We start from the raw sequence: 25,964 nt of genomic DNA, 5'->3' as shown, positions 1-25,964 counted from the left end.
AACTTACGAAACTCCGCTGATTATTTACTTTGTGCCATTCTGTGTGCACATTTTTTGCCAGTGACAGTCACAAATACAACTTAAATCCAACCCCCCTCGCTTCTACATTTAATAAACAACCAGCATTTCCCCCAAAGAATTAATAGAATACGAGCCTGAATAATCAATCCATTACCCCAAGGTACATCTTGTAAATAAATACTAATTTAATGTTGATTTTATTCAACTAAAAGAAGCTTGTGTACACATAACTGAGTTGCCACTAGTTACAGGTTCAAGTCGCTTGTTATAAAGGGACATTTCTGCCTCAAGCTGCACGTTGCAGTGCAGACTGGCGTGCAGAAGGGTGGACCCAGCCTGCAAGACAGCTCGGCGTCCAGCCCCAATCTGGAGCAAATGAGAACACCGAAGCGTTTCCTTCTCCAAACATGCCCAAATGGAGACCATCACTTATCTTTCTAAACAAACAGCAACGCAGGTCACTCCTTCCTGCCTCCGGTTAGGAATTTCCCAGTGCTACGTACGGGTTGATGAACAACGTCCTTAAGGCGCAATGGCAGGAGCTCTGGACACCTATTTATCAAGCAGGGAATTAACAGAGAAGTCACAGATAGCTGTAGCTTTCTGGCCCTCATTTCCTTACGGGATGATCTGCTGTTGAGCTACAAGCAGCAGCTCTGCTAGCTGAAACTTAAAGGATATTTTCTATTATCAGAGAAGGAAATTCAGTTGAGTAACGCTTTCATTCAATTTGCTCACAATGTTCTCTGTTGATGAATATATCTGATTTCATGTAAATGTGATTAAATAAATCAGACAATGCTAGGCTGTATCAGTCTCAAGAGGTTCTAGGTCAAGATGTGAAATAGTTGCCCCAATAAGCACAAGTTGAACTAAACCTTGTGCGTTCAGGATTTTTATTACTTTCTGAAGCTCCAAAGTACCCCGGCTACCTCCTCATTACCATGGGTGTAACGTCAGAATTACACATTTCGCACATACTGCCACATGTACTCAAAGATTTTCGTAACATCTAAGGACTGAAGGGGAAGGGAAAGGAAATGCAAAGAAAAAAGAAAGAGGATGGAAAAATTCCTGCAAAGTAATTTGACTTATTTGGAGCTCATGGCTTTTAGGACACAGAAGGATCAGGTAACTGGGAAACGAGTGCCGTGGCTGACACTTTCAGATAACAGAAATCAAAAAGAACAACTCTGAAATCCAGGCTGTTTATTATCAGTTGTCTATGCATGATGTTACAGGTCTAATCTCAAGTAGCCTAAGTGTTAAGTCTTCATCTGTCGTGCAGAAGTTCATGTTACACCATTCTCTTTGAGAAGGAAAGGAGTATCAGCCAAAGAATACAGTGATCCCACGCCACATACTCTTTGTAAAATAAAATTAAAAAAAAAAAAGACATTTTAAAAAGATATCAGTTGAAAAGTGGCGTGATTAAGAAAAGGAACTGTGTCTGGCAACGTGACCTCTCTCTACCGTTCGCCACCGAACTGTCTCGTTCTGGCAGCAGCAGAATGGCAGGGTTATCACCTCCGGCACGGCTCTCCAACAGAACTGGTTTCTAGTTTCCAGGTACTAGGGAGTGAAATGCAAAGGACATGACTTCCTTTCCTGACAAAGTCATTTGCTCCCTGTGAAATTCATTTCAGATATACCACCAAAAAAATACTCCTCCTACCACAGCTTATCAGTCACTTCGCCTTCCTGCTAGGTGCACCTCCTGGGAGGAGGCACGACCTCTACCCATTTATCGATAAGCTCCCAGTCCTCTGCTCCCATCGGTTACAGCGCTCTGGCTACTGCCCCGAAGGGCTGCAGGATGCCCCAGGCTGCGCGTTTCTGGGATGAAACCACTTCTGCGGTCTGTGCACGGAGCTCTTCCTGCACAAGCAACAACTGCTGCCACGAGGCAACACTGAGTTAGCACTTAACTACCAGATTAAGGCTCTGCCATAGCCCAAAAGGGCCTTTGTTACAAAATCTGCAGTGAAATGGCAGACACTGCACAAGATGAATGCCACAACAGAGAAACTCGGTATCTTCAGCAAGTTGGGGACAACAGTAAACAACTGAGCTTTAAGTAGAACATTATTTTCTCTGATATCATACACAGAAGCTTCTGTTTAATTAAAACTAAGCTGCTTAAGCCATTCAACTGGCAAATGGCTATACCAAATGACTTGTCAGTTGTTAGCATTCAGATAGCTGGAGTTGTTTGTTGTCACACTCAGATGGCAAGTCGCAATGCTAATGCACATTTCCCTACTGGCTCCACAAATCTAAACCAACCCAGGACTGTGAAGTTATTAAAAGTGCTGCTGTATATTACTGAGGAATACTTCCTTACTATGAACTTCAAAGACACTAATATTATGCACTCAGCTACAATTTAATTATTTCAACCTCTGTCCTGAAAATATAAGCCATTCTGGTCATTTACTTGCATTTTTTAAAGTAGAACTTACATAAATTCTGGCTTTGAGCCCCAAGTTCAAGCCAACATCCTTTCCTTCCCCAGTGTACGAAGTCCAGATACAGATTCTGTATCTTCTGATTCAGATCCTGTATATCATAACTTCAAAATCTTTAATTAAAAAGCATAAATTACTGCGGCAGCTACTTTTCTCTGATCACATGCAATTAAAAAAAATAAAGTTTGATCTTGGGTCAGGAACAGGAAAAGATCATTCTGGCCACCCAGGCAAACTTCAAAGCCACAGAAACTGAGCAGCATTGACAGCGCCTAGGTTGAGATGCTCTGGAAGACCCCTGTTTGCCTATTGCTAGAATTTAGGTCAAGAGTGAGCATCAGGCAGAGGCACCTCTGGAATTCAGGCTGGGAGACAGCCTCTCGCCCTCCTGCTGTCTTCGTTCCCTTCCCCCAGACGGGAAGGACAGTGGCAAGGAACTTAAAACAGTTGAAGGCTCTGAATTTGTTGATCTTTTTACTTCCTATGAGTCATGTTCCTCAACTTTGCCACTATGCATATAAAAATCGGCTACAACTCATTAAATAAATATTTCCACTTTGACTCAGTAAGAGCAGATGACTCCCACATTAAAGCACCACATAGGTAAAACAATGAAAAATGCTGTAACGCTTAAAGTCGCCCGTTCCAGTGAGTTATAATGCCCATGCTACAGGGTAGTCGGTGGTATTCCTGCATTATTATTATGACAGATGCCATATGCACCTTCTCCTTTGGTGTGGTCTCCAGGAAAGAATAATATTTCCATTCATCACAGCATGATCTAATGGATGGCAGTGCTCAAATGAATGGTCAGCAAATGCATTTTATGTGCTTCTATTTAAGTACATTTATTTTTACAGGCTACAATGCAAGCGTCAGAAGAGCACTTCCACTTTTCTATCCAAGGACTGAAAGACAATCCACATTAATAAAGCCTTGCCTTACCCCATGTGCCCTTTTTACATATGGCAAAACTGAGTCATCAGCCTCGTTTTAGGTAGCATACTTGACACAACAAAAATAAGAGGTAGGAGCTAATTACCAGTACAGTACATGAAAACAGGAGTGTCCTTTCCACAAGTCTTGAGCTTTCTATCAAAATACATGGCTTTTTTATAGAAGTAAAGTTAATAGATGCCTAGAACTACTGAATGAAATGATGGGATTTCTCTGCATTTAGCAACAAGCCTTGAAAACCTTAATCTCGTGAGTCAGTAATAACAGTGGAGGAAGTAAAGACAATCTTGGGTCTATAATCAATAAGACAAGCTGCTTAAAAGATTTCATCTGAAGTAAATGTGCAAATGTCTCACCAAAGCAGAGACGCTGATTTATGATTAAAAAGTGTAAATGTACTTCTGTGGTATCAGTTAAGAACAACATGCATGTCTCATTCGCAAGGGCTTAAGGCAAAGAGTTTAACATCACCCGACTACAAACTCCTTGCTAAGTCTTTCTCCCGAATGCCATTAACACCTCTGCATGTTCTGCATCCCATCTAATTCTCTCTGGCTTACACCAGTTCCATCACGATTTAAACACTTCATACTCCTTTTCCATTATCAAAGTCAAACCTACAAATGCGGCGTTTTTCTCTTGACAAAGTCCTGCCAAAGCCCAGAAGGGCCAGTCCTGGCTGTGACATGCTCTGCTGCCTAAAGAACTGGCTACAAAACCCAAAGACTATGCAAACAGACTTTAAAGGATCTGGAGAGCAATACTGCTCCAGATAACGCATCAGGCCTGCTAGTGTTTAATAAGTAAAGGGATGATTTAGAAAAGCTGATGAACGGCACAGTGGCACAAACCGCAGTACAGCAAAATTATTCAGGTTTGCAAGGGCTGGGGAAGAGTAAAAATCCCAGAGACTAAAACAAGCCAGGTGAACGGGCAGCTTTATGACAGATGAGCTTCAACACTGACAAACAAGCGCTAATGCCCTGAAGAGTAATAATTCAGACTGCTTATCTACACTGCTGGGCTTCTCCACTTCGCAGTCAGTAAAGACCTGAGTAAGATGATGGGCTAATAGGAACATCCGCGTGGAGTTAAGATCATATTCCAAAATGAGCAAAATCCCCTCAGATAAAACGTCGTGATTCATGGCATAAACAACTAAACAATACGATCTGGAAGAACTTTCCTACCGTAAATTAATCTGTGACTAGGAATTACAGAGTTTTTTCAATTTTTTTCCCCTTTTTGGACAGCTAGCATACCAGCACAGGTCTTTATCAGCGCTCAAACGGGGCAGGACAGCGTTGTTACACCCGATACAGAAGGACTGCTTTACTGTTGAGCCCAGGAAAGGTAAATAGCCTTAAAAATTCCTATTCCTAGAGAAAGAGGGAAAAAGCTAAAAACACGTATCATAAATAGTTTTTGGAGTCAAATTCCAAGTTATTCTGGTATTTCTCCACTGTAGGAGTGTCTGGATTTTCTCCACCCACATCGGTATTAACCTACAGGGAAATTAACTGGTACAACAGTCGGAAATGTAGGGGTTAATTCTGACTGCTGTCGAATGCCCCAAGTCTGTGCTCTGTTCATCAGAGCATTAAATCTGAAAGCTCAAGAGAGTAGTGCAGCCGTGCTGCAAGGGCTATGTTATAAAGTTCTGCATTAAAAATTCATATCAGAGGCTTGCCACAGTACTCTGCTCTGGCTGAAAGGAGAGCTGGCGGGGAAATATTAGACACCCCACTGTCTTTCTGGCAATTGGAGACATTCCTCAACAAACAGCACCTCAGGAAGGGAATGAAAGGGCAAACAAACCGTGAAACAAATCAATGAGTTCAATTATCTCTCTCTCTCTCTCAGAAAGGAAACTTTTCATTTTTAAGGCTGTTTCATGAAATCTTTTAATGACGGCCCTGAACAAGGATGCTGGGCGCTCTGGCTGCAAAACCGGCTGTTTGGCGGTGCTTTTTGTTTGTTTTACACAAGACAGAGGTTCCCAGCCATTGAGGGGGAAGCACGGAGCAGGGTCCAGCTACCCCTCTGCAGAACAACTCTACTTACCCATTCCATTACCGTGACCACGTGGGATAACAGGCTGTAGAAATCGTTGCGGCCTTCCCTGAAGTGTCTCCAGCAAAGAGTGCATTTAGATTTATTAAGACGGTTCGTTACTCCATGGTTAAGTTATGCGCTCCTCACTGCTGGTTAAGGCTGTGTGCATTTCACAGCAATTTATGGCAACCCAGCTGGTAGATGACATGGTTCACTATGATGGAAATGGGTGTTATATTTTTATGAAAGGCAGATGTGCCCCTCAGGTTATCTGATGTAACCACTGTATTCAGGCAGGTTAATAATCCAGACATCGTAAGTGGAGAAATACACAGGAAATGAAATATCAGTAAATACAATTTCTTGAGGAAACCATGGAAAGAGAGCTACCTGTTTCATGATCTTCCACTGCACTAACTCTGCAAACTTTTCACAGTGTTGAAGTTTGAAACAAATGAAGGAAAATGAAGGACAAAAGCTGCCCTGGTGCTACACAGATAAGCGTGTAATTCTTTTTGAGTAATCGAGCCCAGAAAGACCACTACAGGTGGGATAAAGGAACTAGCAAAGCTCTAAGAAACAAAAGTTTCAAGCCTTTCTTAGGTTTAATCCTTTGTTAGAATGCTTTCTATTTTGTAAAACAAATAAATATTGCTTTTTCCTGAAGGCTATGGCTTGTGTATCACTGCCAACGCAGCCACATGCACCTGAAGGGGAACAGTTACAGGTGTCCAACTAAATCAGGCCTATAGTCAGTGGGGAACCTGGCTGACTGCAGCCCAGCAATGCTGGGTTTGAGTGGTCCAGCCATGAGGTCATTCAGGAGGAGGTGCAGGAGGGCAGGTTTGTCACCTGGCAGGACAAAGCACCTAACTGGGGAGGGATTCCGTATTCAGATCTAAGTTCATTATTTTGAGGGAAGGAATGAAGACAGGTTGTGTCGCTGGTGATCACAGGTAACCGAAGACCATCTGTTACGAGCCACTGAAAGACTACTACAAAAGACCGGTAACACTAAGGTAGCGCTCCAGTCAAATTCATTTTTTCTTCAAGATTTCTCGCTAACAAGCATTTAAAACCCATGACATCCAATCAGCAAGTGTTCAAGCAGCATCAAGACGTATCTAAGTGAAAATGGGATGAAGCAGCCCGTCCTTCTAGCCAGTAATTTGATTTCCTACTTTTGATCCTTGCTGCAATATTGATTGCCCTCTGCGTCCCTGACCAGACTCCTCGTGACTCAGTTTCCCAACATGTTACCAAAAAAATGGAAGAAAGGCTGTTAGTTAGCCTTTGCTGTGATCTGCCCCTCCAGAAACACACTAGATAAATGTTAAGGGTTAATAATATTGGGCTCACAGGATTGTAAATGCATTTGTTTGTTTAATGCTTTACATGAATGCTAATGAAGTTATTAACAGGCCTGCACGCTGTCTATTGTTTTTCTTGGTTTTAGTGTCTGCACCATACTGCCTTATCCCTTCTGCTCCACGAGCTGGCCAACATTTCTCTTCCAAATCCCTGAATTAGTGCTCGGTCCTGTTTCATAACTCCTTATGTTTGGGATTCTCAGCTTCTTATTCAAAGATACTATTTTAAAAATCACATTCATTAAAACATTCTTTAAAAAATTCAAGATAATGAGATTCATTTTCATCATACCCAATATTTTCTGTGGCATACAAAACTGAATCTCACATGGTGGTATTGTCTTTTAATTGAGATCAGAGAATATGTAAATGAGACAGTATTTCTTAGTTCCCATTAAGTGATGTCTCCAGGATGATTAGAAAAGGCTGAACCAGATAGGACATGCTTCCCTGATGTCCAATGCAGATACTTCTCCCTGAGCTGTGCTTGAGCCACATGCATTAAGGATAAGGGTTACAATGGAAGTCAAAGATTTACATGAGATGGGCAGGGGAAAAACTTGTCAGAGGTTTGAAAGCCAGCACTGGTGGCAGAGATGATGTGCATAGCTATGCGGCTGTAGGATTTTGTTCTGCAGGCTTTACCCCAAGCAATGTGAACACCTAAAAGTTCCCAATATCAACAGCACTAATAGATAAGGTGGCAAAAACAAAACAGAAATACATTTTTAAAGCAACTGTGGAGAGCATAATACTCTTGTTTCTGTAGTTTTCTGTAGTAAGGTAGCTTACAGCTCTTGCATCGCAGTAACATTTTAAGGCAGGGGAGGGATGAAACACATCTAGGTAAACATTTAATGAGACGCTGAAAAACCTGTCTAATGAGGAAACAGCATATGGATACTTCAGTGAAGGTTGGGCCGGATACAGCCACTGACAGTGACTATAAACATATTCCCATTCTAGAAAGCCAAACAAAAAAGTGAAATGAAAACAATGGATGAGTGTGAGAGCTGCCTGTGTGGAACAATGCAGGACATGGGAGAGTGGGTCCCCCAGCTCCCACGGCAAATGCATGGCTTTCCAAAAGGAAGGAAGATAAAGGCAGAAGAAAGAGGCCGTTTTCTAGGACCCAGTGTTTTGGTGCTCAGGCCCTCACAAAGTTTCCTCAACACCCATTCTCGTTCAGGGTGGCCATCTTTTTCCATTAAATGAGGCAGCACAACACACACAACGTGACTCATTTTTTCGCCCGCACTATTGTTGCGTGGGAGTGGGAAACGCAGCTGGAATCCATTTTCTGAGTGCAAGGAGAAGAGCCTCAAGTAAATGCCAGTACAGAAAGCCTATGTATTAAATGCACGGCTAGGTGGAGACTACCGCAAGAACTGCCAGCTTAACTGAGAGCCTGATGGAGAACTTTGCTTTGTGACTGGAAATAGGTCATCTTCTGTATCGTACAGGACAGGTCCCTATTGAAAACAGATGAACCGTTCGCTTCCGATGACTGAAGGATTTCTCCTGATGGCCGTCCCCACAGCCTCAGCCTAGCAGCAGCCGTGCTGAGGAGCCAGGGCAGTACCACACAGCCTCCTTGTTCTCAAGGACAGGACCTCACGAGTGGTACTATACCGAAATTACTCTGTTGCTTTGGTACTCTGCATTCAAAAAACATTAGGTATTATCATTTGTAGACCTCCATGAGAGAGATGCATGACAACCAAGCCCAGCAGACCTGGACGTGGAGGCCCAAGCCCTGTCCATGCTCGGATGCAGATGGGCCTTCACCTTGAGAAGGGGGCTGCTTCCCGTAACTCGCTCCTCTTCCTCACAAAGCCCCCATGTGGACCTCACAGAGTCCAGCTGTTCCTGATCAAAATAAGCTACCCTGACAAGACCACTCCAAATAACTGGGCTGCCCTCCTGTTAGGCTCACAGGGAAGGCAGGTCCCTGGTGGCAGGCTGGGGCTGCAGGAAGACGCTGGTGGTCTCTGCTGCTCAGCAGAAGGACGCAGCCTGCGGAAGCCTGAGGAGGTCTCGTTCCAGCAAGGGCACGTGAGGATGGCCAGGACAGGGCCAATTCTGCCCCTTTTCACTTCATGAGGCTCATGAACCAAGGACACTCCAGCCCCTTCCCTGCGATTTCACACCCAGGACAGAGCTGCGGTAGCTGCCGTGGTCAGGATGACCACCAGCACAGCAAGCACAGTAGGGTAAGACCCTTTGGTGCAATATTCTGTATTTATTTAAAGATTTGCAGCTTAGGATCTCATGTCAACCCAAGGTTACAGATAACGTAACAGGGTGATGACTAGAATATGCTGGAATACCCTAAGGCTATTTTTTTCTACTTTGGGCTGTTAAATAACACCAGCTTTTAGGCTACACTAGAAAAAGGATCTGAACAGTATCAGACGAGGTTAAAAAGCAAACAAATAAAAACCCTGGAAAGACCTAGGGCACTTCTGTGCTGTCAGAAAGTTACATTAACTACTTGCAAGCATTACAAGCCTAGCAGAAGAGACAATACAGCCCAGTACTAACTCCTACAAACTCTAAATACTCCATTTCCATTGAGTTTTCATAAATGCACACTTAAAGGTTAGAAGAAAATTCTTCTTGCCAGTTGTGGTTTATGTTTCTTGTGTCTGCATATTTCTAGATTCCAGACAAGACCAGACTTGTTGGCTCTGAGCCTCCTCGTGCCTCAGTTTCCCTACTTGCTCCTTGTGCCTCAGTTTCCCTACCCAAAAGTGAAGGCTAATGACAACATTGCAAAGCAAGCACTCAGCACTTCACACAGGTGAGTGGTTTATTGTCATAACTATCTTGCAATTCTTTTGGTTTGACTGTAGGCTGAACCCAAAATTTGGAAGAAAAAAAAAAGCTGGTTTGCACAGGAGCTTTTCAGCCCTGCTTCACACAAGAGCTTTAAATTGAAATGAAGATCTCATTAAGCATTTTCATTAATCTCTATTTCTAGCTTTAAGAAATATATTAACGTTACACAGTGACTGTTAAGTTTTGCATAAGGCACAGCTGAAACCTTTAACAAATGTCTCAGATTGTAAAATGCACCCAGAGCGTTCTGTAAGATTCAAGACATTCACTTGTTCTTGCTTTGTTCTTGCTAGTTCTTTTTAACATCCTCACTGTTTTCCAATCCCCTCACTACCACTACTCCTGGGGTTTCACCGATGGCTGTATGACTAGGAAATTTCAGAAGAGAAAAGACTGTGAGACGCATGGCCAATGAAGTTCTCCATCTCCTGTTTTTAGGGAAATCACTTTAAATACAGCAATAATTCCAGAGACGAGCATTAGAAGTTAATGACTCATCAAAAGAACAGGAAATAGGAAACTTTAAGACCTTAAAGGCACAGCAAAGAGAAGCTATTTCATGTCATGTTCAACACAACCATCCTAACTACAGTATTTCATGCTCAATGGGGGGAAGCAGCATTTGAGGACATCTATCACAGTAATTATGTAATGCTGGAGGGAGCATGACTTTATTTTTTATTCAGTTTGACCCTGAGCACTGTCAAAATGGAAGACTACAAACATCTGAAAAGTGATATATCGGTAGGAGCTAGTACTTAAACAAGAAAGATTTGTTAAAAAAATTAAAGTAAATAATTCATAGGCCAAATTCAATTCTCGGTATATATTGCAAATTATTCCCTTAAGCCAAAGTTAACTGAGACTTGCCCCAATGTAACAGAAGATTTCACATGAATACTTGAACTCCAATTCCATCACGTAACTTTAAGCAGAAATAATTCTCATGACTGAAATTACTGCTCCTCTGCCTTCGAGCCCAACCCTGCACTCCTTTTGTGCAGAAAGCCACATATTTAAAACTTTATTTTACATCGATGCCTGAAGAACAGGTCCGCTCAATAACCAGTAGAAGGAGCACCCTTCACCCCAAACAGTGAGGAAATACAAGCGTTTCCTTCTGTTCCTGTATTTTGGCATCTAACCTCTCAGAAATGCTTCCTGTCCCCAGGAGTGGTGACTCAAGCACCTTGCACTCGCGTGCAGGTAACAGGAGGGGATGTTTACCTCTCCGGCAGCCCTCCTGCCTGTGTTACAGCATTGCCTGCCTCCTTCCCAGCAGTCCCCATCTGTCACCCACCTCTGACTTTGTGCAGATTACTTGAGGATTTATTTTCAAGCAGGATATGCAGATGAACCAGGCATTACTTTGTCCTCCTGCTCCCGAGTGTCTACCTAGTTGTTTCATTAACTTCTTGTGTGGTGTCATGATATCATACCGTAAGCTCTTTAGGGCAGTGACAGTCTTTGTAAGAGATATAATGCGGTGCCCACCACAGTGTCCCCAGTCTCACCAGCTGATGTCTGTGACCACCACAGGAGAAGTAAGATTAAATATTGATATTAAAATCTTGTGAATCTAGTTTACAGATTCAGGCCCTGAAACATCAGAAAATCTCTCCCTTATTGCAAAGCAGGGACTGCCAGCTCACAGACCACATGTTCATCAACTGCAGTCTTGCCATTTCCTGATTTAGTTTTCATTAAAATGCAGTCCAGGATTGAAACAAGTCAGCTGCATCTATATGGTGGAGGTAATTTGCAATATTGCACTAGTGTACAGTCTTAGAGACGCTACACCAGTATGCCATCCTGTGCCATCCTTCACTGCATTCCCAAAAAGATAATCATCAGTCTGATCTATAAATGGACAACGGTTCCCTGCTTCATATACCGGAAAGCAGTTTTTCAGCAGGTTGTTAAAAGGAATTGTTTTAGGATGACTCCTTTAGTAAATATTAAAACATTTTTCCTCCATTTAATTTTCTACACGTACATTACTTTTAGAAGATCAAGAAGTCAGCATCTTCCAGAAAACCATACAGGAACAAAAAATGGGGGCAGAGCTGCTTTGACTGACAACCAAAACCTAAACATTTTTTGCTCTGTCTTATTTACAAAGGTTTTTTATTGCAGAGTCGGGTGCAGTACCTAAAACCCTCACAAGACTATTTAACATTTACTGGTGAAAATGCAGCATTTCAGTGAAATTTGATATTTTATTTCATCAAAGGCAGGGAGCCTCAACCCACATGTTAACAGTAATGTAACAAGCCTACTGCATGTGCTACAACCGAAGATCCTTTTCCAATTAGAAATCATTTATGTTGGGGAGAGAAGGGGCAGGAGCAAAGAGGTGGCTCTGGAATTTATTTAGAACTGGAATTGAACCATTCTGGCTCAGAGCATTAACAGCTCAGCTGGGAACCTCAAACACTTGCTAGGACTCTGAAGTGAAACAGCAGTGAAAAAGCATGTTAGCACAGAGAACAGAAAACTAAGGAAATGAACAAGCGAATGTTGTCCTGTTCTTTTCTACAGAGGGTGAAAAAGAAAAATAATTTTGTTGCACTAGTGGAAAAAAAAAATCTTTAATTTAAATGAAACTCAAGCCTGAGTTTGCTTTTCAGTTCCATTTCTGATAGAATCTCCAGATCAAACTCATTAGTGCTGGTTAAATCCAGGTTTGCTGATAGAAACGTGTGGGACAGCAAACAAAATCAGTATCAGGCCTCGAGAGAGGATGTGCCTCTTTAATTGAAAAAGGCAGAGTAATCATTCATTTATTTAACCCAGAGATGATTATAATCTGAAAACCTTGAAATCCTCTTACACAACAACTGTTTTGGCAAGCCCCTCTGTGTTCCAACAAATATTAAACTGTGCTTGCCATTTGTCTAAGGAATCTTGTATTAATAAACATGAAGAAGAACACTTTTACCTCCCACACTCAATGACAGAAGAAAACAAAGACCAGCTGTATTCATCAATGGATCCTTGTTCTGCACATAAAGGCTAATTACATTTTACTTCAAGCCTACACATGGAAAACTTTTCTGCTGCCATCTTGTCAAATTCAGCTTCTGATATTCCAGCTGACAGGCTGCGATGACTGCACACAACAAACTTCTTTTTGTCATTAACACCTTCGGCGCCCTGTGCGCACGGTATCTGTGCGATGGGGGGCCAGGAGGAGGGGGCGCTCAGAGCATCCCTGTTCCTGCTGCACGTGTAGTACCTGGCCACTGGCAAAGGGAAGGGGGATTTTTATAAAATGGGATGGCAGGAGCTAATAGGACCCAAGATTTAAGTCCAGAAACGGATCTCATCTGAAGATGCCTCGCTAGCATCAGGCTCAGACAGTTACCTCCATACCTCGTTCTGCACACAGAGCTTCAAACTGGGACATTTTGAAAACATCGCCAAAAGATAAACAAGTTGACAAAGTGATTTCCAGCTTCAAGATCACAACTACTGGTCACTAGGACAAAATCCAGACTCCTCAATGCTGATACTGAAGACTTCTTGCTGTGTATTTCTTCTTCTTTTTTTTTTTTTTGGAAAGCTTTTCAAAATTACAATCAGCTAAGAGACTGATTTACTCCAAAATTTAAAATCTTAAAAGTACTGTTAGCTTAAAAAAAATTGACAATTATCTGTTCTTTCCTGAAGGCATTCCAATTCATCTGCATCAAATAAGTGTCTGTAAAACTAACAATTCTGGCTTAAGATAAAAATCACATGTTTTTAAAACACAAAATTAAAATTGGCAATACAAGTAGCTTTTTAGACTTAGATCAAAAGAGGGTTTCTTTTTAGAAAAGAATCAAACCGTCTTTCACCATTTTTATTGGTGTTTTTTCAACATTTCTCCCAGCTTTTACAATTAAAATAAATGACTCCATTTCACTGTCTATATTCAGTTCCCTTTTCATGTTTTTCTAGATTTCCATATTGCAAAATTTAGGCTACAACCACCACAGACGACTGCTGTTATGCAAGAACTATTCCTGCCATAAATATCCAAAACAATGATAAAATATTTCTGCTGTTATTAGGTTCTACAAGTTTGTTTTCACAGTACATTAGTTTAGGAGATAAAGTACATGCTTAATGTCTGCTTCACGATTCAGCTCCATGATCCCTATATCCCAGACCAGCCTCTATAATCATTCTGCTACAGAACACAATAAACTTGTTGTTACTGCAGATGCTACTAATTTGATGTAATTCTCTATATATTAGCTAAGAATCATATTCAAGATCATATGAAAACATCTCCATGTGAATCCCTCTGAAAAAATGAAATACAAGTGCAAACAAACAGTTTAAGAGAACATCTTTTGCCCAGTATAAATGATGGTACTTAGGGAAATAGTATTAAAAAAAAAAAACAACGAACGAAGCAAACACTCGGCAAATAAAAACACTGAAAAGGGTGAGGGGTTACAAGGCTCGGTGCCTACAGCCACTGAGCCCTGATCTATGACTGTTCCCGCAGAATCGACTGCAAGACAAAATAACAGCAACAGATCTGCCAGCATCAGCTATGTGCAGAAAAGGAAATAAAGGCAATCTGCAGTAATTTAGGGCTCCAACAGAAACATCATTAGTATGTGTCTCTTAGAGAAGGATGGAATCGAGGGGGAAAAAAACACTTGTAATTACCTTATATGGAACTCGAATGAAACTGGAGTTACAGAGCGACCCCCAAATCTACCTAGAAGTTTACCTTTCAATGGTGTAAAAGGTGTTTCAACCCTGGACACTTATTCTTAACCACTGTGGGCTGGATTTTTTAGCCACCGAGCTCCCCAGATTCTCAGTGAAGAACTGAATCCTTTGTGCTTGCAGAATCACACACTAAGAAATTAAAACTTACTGCCAATTTGAGTGGTCTTGGCAAACCTGACTCTGCCATGAGCCATACCAGAAAGCACTTACCTACCAGCAAAAAAAAGACCACAGCACTCCTCCCAGCATGATGGGGGCAGCTGCCACAGGGATGTGAGGTGCATCTTCCACCCACTGCCCTTACAGAAGCCAGGGCACCCATCTTCCTTTCCCATCCCATTTCCAAAAGTTAGTGACTATTTCGGCTTAGTACTGGGATTATTGCTGGTCATGAGAATTCCTTCTCATTACTAAATTTCCTTAAATATGAAAGGTTCAAAGAAAAACAGCAGAAGTCTGTCTCACTTCTTTTGATTCCTGCACTGACTGTTAATTAAACTGAGGTAAGTGAAAACAGTAGCAATAAAGAAGACGAGGATATACACTTTTGAGACTACCTGCATGTTCTAACACATACACACACACAAAGGCAAAAGCCTGCCAAAAATGTCACCGTGTAGTTTGGTTTGTATCTGGGAGAGTGATGACTGTCATGCCACAACGAGAAAGAACCAGGGAATTGGGTGGAATAAACTAAGATGACTCCTAATCTTCCTATAGGCGGCCAAAGTATGACAATGCCTTCCAAAAAAGTTTGGACTCCTGAACCAATTCCACCCCTTTTGTCTTCAACAGATGCATAGAAAAAAAAAGGCAGTGATACCTTGAAGAAAGAAATAGGAAGAAAACAGTGAAATCTTACTTTGCAGTAGTTTCTTCATCATATTTTGTTTTCAGATCAAATAGTTCTGTTCTGGTTTTTTCCAAGGCTAAAAGGCATAAACATGAAGCATTACAGCACTGTAACAGTAGTGAAAAGCAGAAAGACTACTCCATTTTTTTTATTGAGCCATAAATAAAGCTGTATACCTCCTGATGAAGAACGCTTTGCTCTATCTGTCTACCGAGGCAAACCATTATGACTTAGCAAAAACGTATCTTGACTTTTCACAATTTCGTATGGTATTACTTTTACATTGCAAAGAATTCCCATTTCTATTCTACTTAAACAAAGCTATTCATTTCTTATTAAGCTGGCTAAATTGCTTATTCATTTGAAATATTTATTGCAGTAATTCGGGGAATAACATTTCTTGTGTTCTCAAAGGAAACAAAAACAAATGTATCCCAACCTGGAATATATAAGACTGCAGAGATGAACAGAAATATTAATGGCAAGCAAATCACAGGAACAGGCAAGGAACACTAGTGGAAATTGGGCTCATACTGAACTCCGACCACTATAAATATTTATCATAGTTCAGAAATGTGTGAAACCAGAGCAAAACACAACATGGATGCAAAGTTCCACAGCTTGTTTTAATTGCTGTGTTGTTCTAATGCTGTATGTGCTTCGTGCTTGGCCTTGTCCACTGTATTTACCAACAGACTGGCTGCAACCCAAGTGTTCACTTAAGGTGTGAAGCCCCAAAGCAGCTATGATTCACGAAGCACGTTCAAGCTCTGTTGGATCCCTCTGCGCTTGCAAGAGCTGGATCACACACAGTCCTGACTCAGCTAATGATCTCTGTCCTCTCAACTCCAGCCCGAGCAATAGTATAGGTCAGAATAGTGATGTCAAACCTGTTTGCAAAGCTTGAACTTTGTGTTCGGCTTCTTCCAGCTTCGAGGCTGTCGACATCTGTGTCTCCTGCAATTTTCTATAAAGGGAAAAGAAGAGGTGAGAACAGAGCTCGTAATCATGTTAAACAACTTATCTGTATTTTGCAAATTTGGAAGATAGAGTGATTAACTGTCTCAACTGTAATCAGACAACTGACAACACCACACATACTACAAGGTGCTTCAGCGGGACCCATAAATCATGTCACATTGCAGTACTGTTCATACTTCGCAGTCCCACTTATTAAAATTTTAGCAGTGTAGCCACCTCATAACATAAGCTGTGAACATTATACAAGAGTTGACTGCTATATAAATGACAACTTCGGTGGAAGGTTTTCTTGAGCATAATTTGTTTTGGAAATGTCACACACATTAAGAAAATTGTCACCAAGCACCCTCTGTTGTACAAAGTTAGTACAAGAAGAATGATACATTTCCATTTTACTGTCATAATGAAGAAATTTCTTGCCATTAAGTGATATACTGAATAGATGTGGCAGCTGTTTCATCATAGCTGTAATGGATGCCAAATGCAGTAACATTATTAGCTACTTTTTTAAAAAAAATCTGCATATTTCAAAACAAATTTCACATTGATATTTTCTATGTAACACAATCAGACCTCTAGTATGCTCACATTTCTTATGTCCACAGGCAATATTTTCTTGTTTGTGTCAGCAGTATACATGTTAACATCATCCTGCCATACAGGCCTACACGCTTTGCTAAAGGGTGGACAAAAGAAGTTATAAAAGTCATCTTTGGAAGGGAGCTTGTCCGACATCTCCCAGAAAACACTTCTTTTGATGACACTGCTTTTAAGATATTCTGCAGATTTTTTAATTGTGAAATGGCATATAAAACTACCAGCATCCTACTTGCAGTCTATAGGGTACATAAATTTATTCTCCAACACTGCTGACCAGGTTGATAACTATTTATAGCGAGAATCATGTGTCAGTTCCCTTCATACCAAATTACATGCTTTGAGAACTCAAAATCTCTCTTATACATGCTTGTTTTTGTTATTTGCATTCCATGACCTGTCATTTTGTTTCGTGTTTACACATTTCTATACTACGCTTTTTAAAGTCACTGTTTGCATGTTACTTATCGGAGAGTAACCACAGGTATCGATGAATAAAAAAAGCTTGGTGTTCACAGGTAGGTTTTCCCACTCAGATCTGAATTTAAACTACCAATGCGCCAACTAAAAAGCTCACGTGAACTCACAGGCTTTCGCACCAAGTTGAAAGTGTTAGCTTCAGCGTTACTGCTCCATGGGAGAAATAAATTCTCAAGGTAGGAAACCTGCCTTGAAAAGCACGCCCTTGAAAGACCCTTGGTCTTGTCCTGCCAGATTTGTTTGCCCACTAGCTTACAAGTTTCTAACATTCCTCCTTACTCATTTGCAAAAGATTAGAAATGCATCCAAGATGCTTCAAGAAAAAAAAAATCAGTAATGTAAAAATTAAAATACTTGTTAACACAGGACTGTGCAGATTATTTTTGAGGATAAAGTTCTAGTTCAGGAACACAGCCCCCTTCTTAAACATGACCATACCAGCAGGGGTGATGCACCTCTTGGGTACAGTGTTTCATCTGAAATAGCTCAGGGTTGTACAGATTGTACAGTGATACTCTGACACACAAAGTGGACACAGTGGACTGAATTACACTGTCGGCTAATGGAGAAAGATTAGTGTCACAAAGGACAATGCAGCTAGTGAAGAATAAAAGCAGGTTTGCACCCTTCTGAACATGACACCCCCCACACAACACTACCGCCAAGCAACAATCTGTCCTTGTTTTACTCCTACACTTTCACGATTGTTTTTCTGTGCAAAGTCGAGTATCAAATGATTCTGTGTCAAACACATAAATCACCAGAATCACTCAATATATGGGCTGTCTCAGCACACCAAAGAAAGGATCCTGGCTGGGAGGACTAAACAGAAAAATACATTTCTCCTCCTCTACAATACCTACAGAGCACACATGCACACTCACCTCTCCTTCTCCGCGAAATCATTTTGTAATTTTTGTTCTTTTTCAAGAGCTATATTCTCAGCTTGGTTCTTCAGGGTCTGTTCATATTCTCGGATTTTCTCTTTAAGTGCTTTTATTGTAACCTCTACAGAAAAACAATAGGGAAAGAATGAGTTTACATGGCTCCACGTGGCTCCACAACACACAGCTTTCTTTACCCTGTAGGCTCAGTGTGTTTTAAACTTTAGCTCTTCAACTCTGACACAAAATCAATGGATATGAGTCCCTTTGGAGACCTTTTACTCCCTAAATGTTAAATTGAACTTTAAGCGTTTAGGTTGAGAAGAATCAATGGAGTTTGCTGGAAAGCAGAGCGAAGGTTCCTCTAACACGACTTAAAAAAAAAAAAAAAAAGAAAAAAAATCAATTGTAAAATATAATATCACCTTATTGACTAGTCTCAAATTAGCTCGCTGCTGAGTGGAGATTAATAAAGTCCCAGTGCGGGTTTAAGTATGCATTTACACACAGGACAGTTAATTCACATAACTGTGATCGTGTAAAAAGAGGCACTTTTACTATGGTTCATGCACAAATGCAATCTAACACTAATTGAACACGTATCTGGGATATAGCTATGTTCTGCTTCACAACTGATGACAAATACGGCAGTTAAGATTTAACTGCTGTATTAACAGTAGATCAGATGCAACAGACACTCTGGAGCCCCTCAGGTTCCCGTTGCTCTGCCTGCCTTGTCATCCACACTGGGTTTTATGCACAAGCATCAACTGCTACAGCTCTCTGAGTGTGCTTGCAGTCTTCCAGGAAACCTGAAGAAACCCTGCTCTCAGATAAAGAAGCTTTCTTGCATTAACTGTGCCTGGTAACGGATGAGAGAAGAGGCAGAAACCTGAAGAGTCACCCCGGAGCCTCTGATGGACAGTGTCTTGCTGCATGCCCTCATCCGCTCCTACGTGAAAGCCCTCAGATCCCACCCACAGGAAAGGACCAGATCCTTCTAGGGCTCACAGGAGGAAAAGCAGGACATTCACCAGAGTATGCTTTGTAACAATAATGGAATTTGGAAAAAGCGTCAGACTGCCAGAAGACTCACAGCTAGCAATACACTTCAATGTACTTACACAGAGATGGGGTGGTTTAAAGGCATCAGCTTATTAGCAGCTGCCATTAACAATGCTTTAGAAAAAATACCTTTGGATACAAATTGTTTCTCATTCGGCAGAAATATGGGAGAAAGACAAACTTTGCTATGAAAAGTAAAGCCTAACGACTTAAAAAAAAATATCTCAGTAATGCACAGAAACCGAGCATAATCCTTTAAAAGCCTACACTCTTAGACTTGACTAGAGAACTGTCACACCAGGCAGCAGATACCTGGTGATAAGGTCCGCTGGCTGGGAATTACACCAAAGGCAGCTGGGACCACAGAGACCACAAGAACGGGGGGAGAGCGGTAAAACATGACTGCCAGCAAACCAGCTACTTCTGAATGAAAGACTGGGATTTTGCTAGCCATGCAAAAATCAGATGAGTCTCATTACTGATTAATAAGCCATGAAAGGGACATGACTTCAAAAAAAAAGAGCAAGGGGAAATTCTTCTCTGAGATCTGGGAAATAGGAATTTTGATCATCTCCCGAATAAGCAAAGGATGCTCTTCACACATGCAAAAGGATGTTCATTCATACAGATGAAGGATGCACTATTTGTGCAGAAGGTACCTTTGCAGCTAGTATTTTCACATGTGAACTGTACAAAAGTATTCAGGTACATGAAGAAGCACAGAGCGAAATAAGTAGCTTCCATTCTAACAATCTCAAGGAAACAGAAAAGATGCACAGAGCTGCATCTTACCTATTCTGAACACTTCATTTTAAAAAGGAAACAGAAGAACTAAAATGAACGCAAAAAGTGCACAAATAAGGAAAAATATATGACTTTTGTGACAAATCCGTTTTTACCTTTAGGCACAATCTAATCCCGTACACTGCTGGAAGAACTAAGTGCCTTCTTTACTGTTCAGGTCAGGTGCAGCTTGTTAGCCGTTGCCATTTGTACCAGTTTTGGAAGAAGTTTCTTAAAGGCATTGTACAGCTTGTGTACAGCCCTCCTCTGAACAAAGAGATTAACTGATAAAAGCACCCTTAGCTAACAACACACTTTTCCCTGGATATCTTATTAAACCCTGTTTGAAATAGAGCGTAAAACTATTGCACTGGTGTTAAAAACAACGCAAACACTAGAGTGGCAAAACAGAAAGGAAGTTAGTGCACACCGGGGAAATAAAAAAAAAAAAAAAAAAAAAAGCAAAAACCAGTTTAGATGTAGTTGAAGCATGGAACTATGGAAATCGAGATCTTTCCGCTTTCTGGGATGAATCCCTACGCCATGTCTGAGTGTATGGGATGCAGAGCCTCAGGAAAACTGCACAGTGACCTGCAATTATTGTGCATTTCCAGCAAAAGACTGTTGGACTAGAGCATTACAGCTCATCTTTCGCAGTGCAGCCTGAACCTATCCTCCCCATGGTCCACACCCACTACATTAACAGCAAATCGGTGGGCACACAGGTACTTCTGCTGCTGAAAATGAGACATAAGAGATCCAACCTAATCGCTAATGCTGCTTTCAAATGTTACCGATTTCAGTACAATGGTTCCATAGTATAAGAAAACCTCATTTTTTCCACATTTTCCTTGAAAATTTACCTTTCTACCAGCCAGAACTTAGTACTGAATATGGAAATGATGAGTCCCATGTACAGGGAAGTCGGTGTACAACTAAGCAAATTCTGTTTCCTGGTGAAGGAAACATGTTCTTTTGAAGTACAAGAACAGTCTTAACGACAACAGGCTTTAAATCTCTGGTCTCATTAAAACTTACTTAATTAAACAGTATTAGCTTGTGTTTACATTGTTCTTTGGATAGTCCGTAGAGTAAATGTAAAATATGTATGCTGAATGTACTCCAGCAACACATTTCAGATTTATGTAAGGGAAAAACAGAGTACAGGAGAAGTCCCATTTGTACAGGTTTGTATCCATGTATGAAATACTGTTGGTTTTTTGTGTGTGTGTCTGTGTACTACATGCACCCACATGCACATTCAGCTTGATGTCAGTAGCAGTATAGTCTATCAAATAGTGTCTACGTATAACTTCAGTCAATGGTGTCCTTTCCAGCCAGTGCTGGAGACTACAACCAAATAACAGCTTCACATTCTGATGTGGTGCTACAGAAGACTTTAAAGAAATTCAGAGAGTCTAACCCAAAGTCGTATGTATATGTACAAATAGCAGTAATAGACTACTGTACTTTCTTTACTGATTTTCAATGCTACTGTCAACTCTGCCTGTATGAAATAAAACTAAATTTCATCCCAGTGTTCAAATGTCAGTATGCATTAAAAGCTGGTAAACACACACATTTGCAACCTACCTTGATTTTTCACCTCAGCGAATTCTTTGTTATATTCCTCTAGAGTTTCCCTAAGTTTCTGGTTCTCTGTTTCAATATCGTGCATACGTTGAACCTTGAGCTGAAGTTGCTGTCCTAAATCCAAGGCTGGAACTGGATCTAAAAAAGCAACAGTAAAATAAAATGTAAGATAACAGTAACGCTTTGGTGACTCAAGCAGCTCAGAGCACAAGTGTCCTTTTTTCTCTGTTAATACCTAGTTTAAGTGACAAGGCCCTAGTTTGAATTACTTTTTCCGTATGTTCATCACTCCACGTCCTATATAATTAAACAAATATGGATGGTTAACTTTACCTATGCTACCTTTAAATTGAAGTGTGCCTTCCTCGTTGTGGCTTTTATCCGCAGGGCAGTTCGCCCAGGGTGCAGACAGTCATGATGCGAAGGTATGTGACAGCTTGAAGTTTCAATTTTTTGTTTTTAAAATGAGAACTTTGGGGGAAAAAAGTAATCCAAAAAGTACCACCCACTGACAGCTGGTATCCCTTAAATACCTCCACTTTTGCAGGAGTGAATTTCTGATGAAAATTGTGTCCTCCTGCACAGCTGAGCACTAAAAATTTATTTGATTATAGAGATCTGAGCTGTATTTTTTCAGACTGACAGATCAATAACTATCTGAAGTACTGTGTAAATTTAATTAATTCTACGAAGCTTGGATTTTGTTACCCTTATTCCCTATTTTTCATATACTACTAATCAAATAAAAATTAGAAATTAGTTTGTAAGTTCTCACAAAATTAATTCTTCGATGTTGGTTCCCTTCCACTGAAGAGAGTCCCTAGCACACACCTGACATGTACGCACACGTGATTTATTCTGGGATTTCTTCCCAGTCAGAATAGGAAAATGCTGGAGTCCGGTGGACTTATAAAAGATTATTGAATACATTTCTGTTATGGGCGCCAGCATCTCTTGTGAAATGGCTGCAAAGATTTAGTCTCCTGTTGAGGAATGCTAAACACCAAACTCAGTGGATCAACAACAGTATATATTAGGGAGTTCACTTAATTTTCAACCACCACAGTCATTAATTTTTCAGACCACCCTCAGTCTCTGGAAACACATAATAAGTCTATTGTACCTCTGTTAACACATTAAGCATGAGCCTGTGTGTTTTTTCAATATGCCAGCGTTGTTTCATAGTTTATAAAAGAATAGTACTGGGTTATGTTGAGCTCAGAGACATTATAAGTAGCAGTCTGCTGCATTTTGTTACTTCAGTTCTTCAACAGCTTATGGCATTACCCTGTTCATAATACAAAATCTAGGTTGCTTGTCATCTGTTCTCTGTACATACATAGTTTATGACTACATAGCTTTTTCATTTATGCTTTTTAGGCCAAATACTTTTCGTTATTATTATCTATATTAAAATATTTATAATAAATCAAACTTAAAATGTTACTGTGGCAGAGACAGAGGGTACAGGTAAAGAATTAAATACAAAGTTTAAGTCACAGCAGTAGCACGAGTTGAAGTCCCTACAATATTTATGTATGGCCCAATTAAGGTACAGGCTGTCACAACATCACGCTTCTCCCATGTAGGTCCGCCGACCTTTAGTGGGACTGCCCGCTTTGTCACACTTCTGCAGCTCAGCATTTCTCTGACAGAGCTAGTCCAGGACATTCAACTGCTGAACGTAAAGAGAGGTTGGATTGTCTCAATCCACCCATCTTAAGTTATTACAGGAACCTCAAAATATATCAAACAGCAATCTTTTGCTTCAGCTATGGTATTTCTATAAAAGAGTGTTAAAATGCCACAATGAAAGAAATTGAACTTCACAAAACTGTGGGTGCACTTTTCCCCCTCTTTTTAGAATGCCCATAGTAAAAAGCCAGGACACCCACAAAACATATTTTGCTCCAAATACACATGGCTTTTTAAATTTAAATTGGTAAGGAATTAGGAGACAAAAATAACATGGGCATTATAAAGTGAATAATGACTAAGCCTTTAGTCAAATTTGAGATCCCTTAGAAGCCTTATGCTCAAAATGAAAATGCTTGCAATCTCATAATTATTCATCAGGACATGTATATTTAATTTAGCTCTATTAAAGGTTAATGTTCAAGTAGCAAAACAGTTGCAGAACAAACAAAATGTAAAAACAGTCTCTGTGCATTAAACTTCAAACTTTACTAGAACCTATTTGAAGGACTAATGGCCTGCAGCCACTAAATACTGCTTAAGGACATGTTAAAAAAAAACAACAAAACATGGCTGAAGCACCTCTTAGACTTAATTTTTATAAACTGCATTAAAGAAAACTAATCACTGCATGACAATAAGATGACCAAGACATTCTGACCAGAGACAGAAGTAATTAATTTCTCATGGCAAGCTCCAACATGCTCTTTTATCTCAAAAAAACGAAAGGACAATGATTTCTGGAGCATTTATAAACACCAATTAATCAGAAACCGGTATAAACCATACAGCCAGAGCAACTCTTTTCTTACCTGAGTGGAGTGGATTTAAAAATGAGTAAGAATACTCTCCTTTTCCCAACATATGCATGCATGAAAAAGCATACCTATTTATATTAACCAGACTTACAAAGTATGCTTCATGTCATTTAACAGGAGGTCACTGAATTTTTACACAAGCAATGGACCAAAACTTTCGATTCATTACACAAACAACAGGCATACGCATTTTGAAAAAAAGTCAAACGCCACTAGCTTAGAGACAGCAGCAAAGAAGGAAATGCCTTTCCTGTAATTGGTAAAAGAGAAAAATAATCTCAATTAACACTTCAATGTAAAAGCCTCATTGCAAATTATTCCCTTGGTTTGAATCTTCTCTGGCTTGTAGAAGTTCAGAATCCCTGCTAGGCACAAGATAAATAAGAAATGAGAACAGAGACAAAAGGAATCTGCTCATCCAAAACTTAAAAAATGTTTTGCAAGATCATTATTGCCCAGGAGTAAACTGAGATGTCCATTTTTATATGAAGTTCCGTAGATTTGTTTCTGTCTCTTCCCACTCTGTTCTACTTCTCTTATCCACTTGTTGCCCCCCATATCCCCAAGGAAGCCCTTGGTATCACGCATCTGTGCGTGCCCTGCATGTCCAGGCCTGGCCCTGACTGCAAGCAGAAATAATAACCTGCTGCATCTCCACACCTGCATCCCAAAGCCTGGTCCTGCCGTCGCTTTCCCAGGATCACCCTTTAGGGACAGTGTACATGGGGCTCCCTGTACCTGGCTCAGTGCTCACAGCTGTCACGCACCGCACTGGTCCCCTTGCTAACAGCTCCTCTTCTCATGAAGGGGCTGGATAGACATATCCCAGCAAATGAAGAGGTGAACAGAATTAGCCAGCAGTACAAGTGTAACGTTATTTATATAGTAGGCAATGCTTCACATCAAACAAGCCGGTGTAAGGCAGCAGCAGTAAACCTCTCAGGCTACTCTTGCACCATGTACATGCCCCAAGGACAAATTGTTTTCGAACAGCAGTGTAGGAGAACCATTTTTTTGCTGCCGCCTGTGCGTGTAAACCACACATTTTCAGAACAGCTTGAAAAGAAACCTAGAGATAGATCTGGACCAAAGAGCATGTTATGTTACCCACTGGAGGCAGCACCTCACCACCTGCAGCCCCAGCACAACCCAAACCTGGTGACAAAACCCCACTACTGATGCCCGGCTGAATTTCCAAATGAGGTTTCACCGAAAAAAAAAAGGGGGGGAAAAAAAATCCCTTGCTCATTCTGTGAGCTGGAAAAAGACACAGATCTTAATAATTCAATCTAAGTGTTTACACAAAGAGCACTGTGGGTACGCTGCCCTCCCCTGTCATTAGCAGAGATGAATGCACCCCCTTGTGCGCGCTGCTCCCGCAATGACATCACGCTCCCGCCTGCCTCGCTTTTCGCCAGGGCACTCTAGGCTAATGTAATCATACGATTACATAATTAACCCAGCTGTCTCATTAAGAAAATCAACTGGAATTCAGGGCATAATTAGTCATACAGCAATTAGCATGCTGATGAGCGACTGATGAAAAGCTGTCTAGATACGGAGTATGCTGGGACCACCCTCGTTTATCGGGGATATAGGGGGGGCAGAGCCCGGCTCAAGCCCCCCGAGAGCCACGGGGCCAGGCCGGGTCCCCTCAGCCGGCAGAGGCCTGCTCAGCCCCGGCCTGGCGTTGCCTCGCCACCGGGCACCTCGCGGCCCCTCCCGGGCGGGCCCCTCACGGCACCTCCCGGCCCGGCCCGGCCCGGCCC

The 25,964-nt window shown here is 41.1% G+C and overlaps 1 protein-coding gene across 1 annotated transcript in view; it reads right to left on the bottom strand.

Annotated features, from left to right (window-relative positions):
- CUX1 (cut like homeobox 1) overlaps nt 1–25,964 on the bottom strand; it is a 202,266-nt gene that overhangs the window by 94,650 nt on the left and 81,652 nt on the right. The window contains exons 5-8 of the mRNA XM_035343423.1: nt 21,683–21,820; nt 18,242–18,365; nt 16,190–16,266; nt 15,309–15,375 (exon numbers count right to left, since the gene is read on the bottom strand). Of these exons, the coding sequence (XP_035199314.1) occupies nt 15,309–15,375; nt 16,190–16,266; nt 18,242–18,365; nt 21,683–21,820 (406 nt within the window). The remainder of the gene's footprint in view (nt 1–15,308; nt 15,376–16,189; nt 16,267–18,241; nt 18,366–21,682; nt 21,821–25,964) is intronic.

The sequence above is a fragment of the Oxyura jamaicensis genome, chromosome 19 (genome assembly GCF_011077185.1).
Source record: "Oxyura jamaicensis isolate SHBP4307 breed ruddy duck chromosome 19, BPBGC_Ojam_1.0, whole genome shotgun sequence".
Lineage (NCBI taxonomy): Eukaryota > Metazoa > Chordata > Aves > Anseriformes > Anatidae > Oxyura > Oxyura jamaicensis.
Note: the sequence above shows the minus strand (reverse complement) of the source record. Positions and strands in the feature narration are given on the sequence as shown.